We start from the raw sequence: 8014 nt of genomic DNA on the forward strand, positions 1-8014 counted from the left end.
ACCCTCTAAGACTGTCAGGGGGTAATTTATTTTTTTAATAGGGGATGACTTAAATTGTCTTAGAACTTGCTGCCCTGTGCATAGGGGGATGGACACTGCAAATGATACATTATAAATGAATAAAATGTTCACACAGCCTCTGGAATCTCTGTATCTCAAAGAAACCATCTTAATCCTATAAATAAATGAGCATGTATTTATTAAATGACTTAGGGTTTATACAGACTCATGATTAGGGGCTTAACTTCCCCTTCCTGGCTTCCACACCTTGAACTAGAGTACGTACAAAGGTACTTTGCCCCAGCAGTGCTATATCCCTCTGGTGGATCCTCATCCTATTCATCCTTGTCCCTAGCCCCAAGCCTAGGGACAGGAGCAGGAAAGACTACTGAGGACAAGAACCTACAGGTATTGAGTTCACAGTCATTCATGGATTCTCACCACCACCCTTTTATGGAGGTCCCAAGGGTTTGGGTGTTCAGTTCAATGGAGAGAATGAACAAAACCGAGGGAAGAAGCACAGAGAAGAGCATTCTCTTGGCTGCAGATGGAGAAATCCTTGGTTCAGGTTTCAAGGAGCAGGCTCAGAGGGCTGGGATTTTAAACTCAAACCAGGTGGATTTTGCAATTTAAATACACGTTGGGGGAGGGGTGCGAAGCTCTAGATAAGTTTCTTTCCGGTGCACCAAAGTTCGATAGTCAATTGTGTGATTCATGGAAGCTTTCCCGAGGACTCCATTTTTGCCCTGAACTATGATGCAGCAGGACAGCAAAGTTAAATTGGAGTTTACTGATTTCACCCTTACAACGACTTGGTGCCCAAGAGCTGTGGTTTCCCCCATGCAACCAAAGGGACTCAGGGTCTCTGCTGGCCGGCGGGAACACGCGCTTGATCAGCCCGGTCCTTCGGGGCCCTCCCCCACCCTGCGGTTCGCCCTGGGGGTGGGTGGGCAAAGCCTGTAGGGAAACTGGCGAACACGCAGGGAAATGGTGCTCAGAGAACCGTAAGACCAATCGTCGTCTCCCGGGAGAACTTCGGTAAGACTCGGATTCCGGGGCACCCCCCACCCCCCTTGCAACTCTGGGAACGAAAGAAACGCGGCCCACGAGGTCAGCAAGCCGCCACTTGAGAGCGTGACAAAGTAGAGCCGCTAGGGGTGGGGCTGACCTCCCTGGGGGCGGGGCGGGGCCCCGGCGGCGAGCGTGGGTCAGTACGTCGGAGGTCCGGACCCAGAGACGCGGGCGTGAAGCCGTGGCTAAGCTGAGGTGACGCGAGGCTGCTGAGACAGACGTCAAGCGACGTGGGCAGACGGTCGAGGTGAGGCAGGGCGGGCAAAGAAGCTGTGATGACGAGCCATGGGGCAACGGACTCCGGGCTCGCCTGGGAGAGGCGAGGCCGTACCGGCAGCGAGTTCGGGGGCCACCTGCTCCTCTGTTGTTAACGCAGGCGTCCTGGAGAACTGCCGTCCCTCCCTGCGGTGTCCCTCGCGGAAACCCCCTCAGGAAGGTGACGGCACTCAGCTCTGGCCTCCGGGGGTCTCCAGGTCCGGCCTTAGGCGGGGGTCTGGCATGTGGGGCGCAGAGAGGGTACACAGGACAGGAAAGAGACCGAATGTCTGCACGAGGGCCAGCCTCCTCGCTGCCCTGGTTGCCATCTTCGAGGTTAGCCGGTGCTCGCAAGAATGATGAGAAGGGAAAGAGTTTGAGGACAAGACCGTGAGGACGGACTCCCCAAGATGAAGGACCTACCTTTGACCACAAAACCGGGGAAAAAGAAAAAACAAACTCACTGCCATCGAGTCGATTCTGACTCAGCGATCCCCTTCGGGTTTCGAGATGGTAGATCTTTAAGAAAGTAGATCGCCCAGCCTGCCATCCGCGGAGGGCTGGTGGATTTGAACCGCTACCCTTCTGGTTAGCAGTTAAATGCCTTAGGCACTAGACTACCAGAACTCCTTAAGTGGCCACAGAGACCTCATTTTGCATTTCTTGTCAGAACCGAAGACAAAGTCCTTATAGAAATGTGTTTTCTTGTATTCATTCAGTCAACAAATATTTATGGAGCACCTTCTAATTCAATGCTTTGCACGATGCTAAACATTAGGGTTCAGTAGTGAACAAAAGCAGGCATAATCTTTGCCCTGATAGAACTTGGGGAAAACTTAGATGGTTACATAGAACGACAGTTGGTCCTCTGAAGAAGTAGAATACTGTGATTATCTTGTGGGTATCTTGAGAATGCAGTGCTGTGAATAAAGGAATAAAATCTAGTATTTGAGATAAACCAACTTTCCCTAAGGTTTTGTAATTTACAGGTTGAGAAGCAGTGTTGGAGAATGTGTGGGCGAACATCCTGCCACTTACCCAGAGATGTCCTCACAAAAGCCTGTGCTTATCGTGACAGGCAGGGCCAGCAGCAACTTCCAGAGTGGAGGGACCCTGACAAGTACTGCCCCTCTTACAACAAAAGCCCTCAGTCAAATAGCCCAGTGCTTCTGTCTAGGCTGCACTTTGAAAAGGTAAACAAACCACTTGGACTTTTGGCTCAGCATTGTGGTGGTCATCTATTCCTATTTAGTTTGGTGTGTGTTCAGACTCTGGGATGACATTAATCATCAGCTCATACATTCTGGCTTCTAGTTGAGAACTTCTCTGGGCCTCACTGAAAGTTTTGTCACTGTCCTACAAACTTAGAGAGAAATCTTTAGGCTCAGTATAAGTGCCCCCCCCCCCAAGGCTTTACTACATGACAAATTTACATGGACCTTGTATTTGAATGTATATATTAAGACAACAGCTTTCAATTCTCACTGATAATTAGGTCATTTGAGTATCTTTTTGTAAAAAAAAAAAAAAAAATTGTCAAGCCTCTTACCAGGCCAACTAAACCAGAATCTCCAGGGCTGGGGCAGGATTAATTTAAAACCAGCTAATCTAAAACATCTCAGATTATCTCGAACATTGAAACGTTTCTCTTGTGTTTTCAGTCTTTTCATGTTTGTCTCTTACTGAAGCCAGAAACAGATATATCTAATTTGGTTATCAGAAGTTTAATGGCATTGAGTATGCTTATACTAGACACTATAGTGTTGGAGAGACCAATAATTTACAGTCATGTTTTAGTTCTTTGTTTTTTCTCCTGAATGTGTTTTGTGTGTGTGTGTGTCTAGTGTTAGTAAAGATACTTCAGTCTAGAAGTTAATAATTTTTCCATGTCTTGATTGTTGTAAATGCCCTTGATATATTTTTTTAAATCATGATTATTTCTCTCCTAGATTTTGATTCTGTTTGGTCCCTAATGCTGAAATCATTTTATAAAATTGATTGTATTTCTTCAGAACTCTTATCATAATATGATGGTCAAAAATAACTTATTTCTACATTAGAGGGCTCACATTAATTCTGAAATAAACATACCAAATCACATTGATCTCTTTAGTTGAATGAAGCCATTTACATGAAATTATCTTGAGTCATTTTTAGAGGATGCATACTTCCCTATTGAAACAAAAAATAAATGAGAAGCAAATCAAGGTAAAATAAATAATCATGGAGAACTTTGAAGTGGAAAGGGAAAAATAAAACATGTTTCAGAAGAAGGCATAATTTATAGTGAAGAGAGAGAGAGAAAGACTAAGTGTATGAGCCTTATTCTTTTTTAGCTTTGGTTCTCTTTAGAATCATAGAATGACTGTTAGCTGGAAGAAAAAAATTGTTTACAAAATGTAAAGACAAGTATAGAAAAATTATGACTTGTCCTAGGTTACCAATCAATGCGGGACAAAATTGGGGCTTATATCTAGACAACTGTGCCCACTCCAGTGAATGCTTCCTGGAAGTAGGAATGGGGAAGGTAGAGTCCCTAGCAAACACAGCTTTCCTTTTGGATCAGTATATACATTTGTTGATGTAGTGTTTTAAGTTTTTTAAGGTTGCTAGGGGTTCTTAATTTTGATAAATATTTGAGGTTTCATTTTTCCCAAACCTATAAATTATACAGCAAAATTAGAACCATTTCAGCAGTTCATTTATCCAAATCATAACGGCCATCACATGTGTACAGATTTCATTTGCATTTGAAACCACTGGTTTACAAATTATTTCCTCTTTCATTTTTCTACTCTACCAGCTGTCTTTTCAGAAGTCCAAAATGGTGGAGGAAAAAATGACTAATACTAGGATACCGAGCAGTATTTCCGTATTTTGGCTTCTCAGCACTTTCTATTATTGTCCCCGATAGAGGGCAGCCTTACATTTAGGTTTGGTTTGTAGCTGTCCAGTGAACACATTGAGGTGTTGGAACTGAAGGTGAACAATAGAATTTGTGAGAGTAGGATCTCTCAAGGAGCTCTGGTGGTATAGTGCCTAAGGCATTTGACGCTAACCAGAAGGCTGGTGGTTCAAACCCACCAGCCAGTCCTCGCAAGGACGGTTGGGCATTCTACTTCCGTAGTGATGCTGCCTCAGAAACTCAAGGAGGGGTCGCTATGAGTTGGATCCAACTCGATGGCAGCGAGTTGAGTTTTGAATTGAGGATATCTCAATTTCCACACTGTGGATATTTGGGGCAGAATAATAGTTTGTTGTGAAGAACTGTTCTGTGCTTTGTACGTTGTTGGGCAGGTTTTCTGGCTTTTATCCAGTAGATGCCAGTAGCACCTCTCTGTAGGTCCTGACAACTGAAAATGTCTACTGGCATTGTTATGTCCTGGGGGTGGATGTGTGTGTTGAAAAATTGCCCACTGTGGAGAACCACAAGTTCTTGAAAATTTCTGATGAGAGGTGATTGTAGTTGGCTGTTATATGATGATATCTCTTTTATGCTTTTTTTTTTTTTGGTGGGGGGGGCTCTGCTTGAAAGGCACATTGATTGTAAAGAGAGAGGATTTACAAAAGCTTTATTTTCACCCATTTCCTCTCTTCCTCTTATCCCTGATGAGGTTCACACTTCCATTTATTTTCTCTCCTTTCCAATTCTTCCAAGGTCACCTTTTACTTAGATTTCTTGCACTCTCATTGGTTTCATTCTTCATGCCTCTGGGCATACAATATACCTAGATGCCTCTATCTTTAAGGGGAAAGTATATATGTGTATATATGTATATATATCTGTGTGTGTCTGTATATATTTATGTATACATATATGTGTGTATAAAGGAACTCTGGTGCCACAGTGCCTAAGGCATTTGACTGCTAACCAGAAGTTGGTGGGTCAAACATACCAGCTGCTCTGCAGAAGGAAAATAGGGCAATTTACTTCCGTAAAGATTTACCATCTTGGAATTCCATTGGGGGTCACTGTGAGTCAGAATTGCCTTGACAGCAGTGGGTTTATATGTGTGTGTATACATAATATGTATAGGTATAGCTATGTATATGAAAAGGCAAGATACGGAGGAAGCAGGGCAGGATCATACCAGGCAAGCTTAGCTTTAATCAGAGAAATCCATCTGAGACAGTACCACTACTGATGATTTCTTTCTTGGAATTCTTCCTCTGATGACTTTCCTGATTCTTTTATCTCTTTGGGTAGTTTCTCATTTTTGTCTGTTCTCCTTTAATTGTACTCCAAAGTTAAATCCTGTGCTTGATTAGCCAGTGGCTCTTTAGGAAACCTCATATATCTTCATGCTTTAACAGTCACCTTTGTATAAAAAATTTTACTATTTGTTTTTCATCCTACTTTAGAAAAATATTAAAGTACAGTTTAAGTGCCTGCTCTGCTACATTATCTTTTATTCTTAAAGATCATCCTCAAAGAAGATTGTTCACTATTTTTACAATTAAACCCTCTGCCATTAAGTCAGTTCCAACTCATAGCAACCCTGTAGGATGAAGTAGAATGGCCCATAGAGTTTTGTGAAAAGGATGTGGGGGTGGCATTTGACCTCCTCTGATTTCACTAGGGGGAAACCAAAAAAACCAAACTCACTGCCATCGAGTTGATTCTGATTCATAGTGACCTGTTTTGGGTTTCTGAGAAGGTAAATCTTTATACAAATAGATTACTCAGTCTTCCTGCCGTGGAGTGGCTGGCTGGTGGATTTGAACCGCCACCTTCTGGTTAGCTGTCAGATGCTTTAGACACTACACCACCAGAGCTCCTTTCATAAGGGGAAAGGAGAATCCAAAATAACAGTTCATGGCTAATTACTATGAGGCAGAAATCAGACATGCCACCACTCCACCCTTTTTACCAATTCTCACACCACACTCCCTCCCAATAGCACTGTCTATTTCTGGGTTTGATAGTTTGCTGCAGTGGCCACACAGAAGACCCAAACAATACTCATGATTATGTATAAGGTTTATTAGGGAAATAACTGGTTACAATTCAGGGTCAGAAACAACTCAGGATACAGTTCTTCAATCAGAACAGCTGCTTCTCAGCTGTGCTGCAAGCACATTTCTCTCTGGCCTTGATAGATGCTCAGAGAGGCACCCCACTCTGCCAGCAAGCCTTCTGCCCAAAGGCCCCAGCATTCTTCCTTCTGTGGAGTGGGAAGTACACTGCTCTGTCTCATGCCAGTCTCTTAGTTCTGCTGGTTTTCTGCTGCTGCTTCTTGCCATCTCAGCATAGAAATTTCAGGTCCAAGGACTTGCTCCACTCCTGGCTCTTCTTTCTTGATGGTAGTGTGTTCTGATTACTTAATGCCACTCTGACAAGAGCATACCACAAATGGGATGGCCTTAACAAACAGGAGTTTATTCTCTTACAATTTGGAGGCTTTAAGTCCAAGTTCAAAGTGCCAGGCTCTAGGGGCTGGGTGAAAGCCCCTCAACCTTGGGCTCCAGCTCTGCCTCCTGTTCCCAGCTCACTGAAGCTAGAGGCTTTTCTTCACTCAGCTGCTGGCTGCTGAGGCTGACGAGCCCAAGGTTGACAAGTAAAAAGGCACAGTCCCAATGTTACCAAACTGCACAGCAGGCCGTTAATTCAAGTCCATTGAAAGTCCCAAGGTCAGCAGAGCATGCAGGCTGCTGAACAACGACAGGGTTCAAGCATGCCATAAGCTAGAGACTATTCCCCAAGGCTTCTGCTTATATACAGGAAGCAGGCCACATCCCTAAGGCAGCTACTCAGCTGCTCACAGTAGATTTCACCATGGAGTTGAGTACCAGTCTCATATGGGTAATACTACATCCATTTGCCCAGCCACTCAACCAGGCCTAGCCAAGTTGACACACAAACTTAACTACTACATAGTGAGATCCCCCTTTCTGCCTCTGGAATGGGTCATTTTAAGCTTAGCAAGATGGCAAAACTGACCAATCCCCACACTAGGGTTCCATACACCTTATTTGCACTATCCCACTGCTATAAGGTTGCCATCGTCCTTATTTACATTATTAGCAAACTATGTAATCCCCTTGGTGGGCCACAAGCACTTCATATTTGCACAGTCCCACACAGTCATATGGTAGAAGTCACAAAGACCATGGGTAAAAGCGCCATATTAAATCATTCACTGCACCACAGGGTTTCTAGGCTGTAAATCTTTCTGGAAGCAGACTGCCACATCTTTCTCCTGTGGAGCAGCTGGTAGGTTTGAACCTCCAGCCTTTCTGTTTGTACCTGAGTACTTTAACCACTATGCTACCAGGGCTACATTTTTACAATGAAGGGTCCAGAAAGTTGAGACTAGTCCATATGTTGCAGAGAAAGAATTTTTGAACCAGGGTCTCCTTGGAAAACTATTTTTCTTTATACCAGGGAATGGCACACTATGGTCCTCAAACCAAATCTGGCCCACTGCCTATTTTTGTAAACAAAGTCTTGTTGGAACACAGCTGTGCTCATTTTTTTATGTATGTCTTTGGCTGCTTTCATGCTACCATCGGCAGAGTTGAGTTGCTTGATTAAGATTGTTTGGGCTGTTAAAGCTAAAAATATTTACTGTTGGGTCCTTTACAGAAAGTTGTTGTCCCCTTCTCTATACTTGCTTAGTTTTAATTCCACATCTCTGAGTGGAAGTTCTACTTTGATTTTATTCTAGTGGCTTAAAATATATATATA

The 8014-nt window shown here is 43.6% G+C and overlaps 1 protein-coding gene across 1 annotated transcript in view; it reads left to right on the plus strand.

Moving 5' to 3' along the window:
* The first annotated feature begins 2336 nt into the window (after positions 1–2336).
* Positions 2337–8014, plus strand: part of HMCES (5-hydroxymethylcytosine binding, ES cell specific) — a 75471-nt gene continuing 69793 nt past the window's right edge. The window contains exon 1 of the mRNA XM_007950637.2: positions 2337–2519. Coding sequence (XP_007948828.1) covers positions 2337–2519 — 183 coding nt within the window. The remainder of the gene's footprint in view (positions 2520–8014) is intronic.

Source organism: Orycteropus afer, unplaced genomic scaffold, assembly GCF_000298275.1.
Source record: "Orycteropus afer afer isolate SDZICR_OR568_19922 unplaced genomic scaffold, OryAfe1.0 scaffold00283, whole genome shotgun sequence".
NCBI lineage: Eukaryota > Metazoa > Chordata > Mammalia > Tubulidentata > Orycteropodidae > Orycteropus > Orycteropus afer.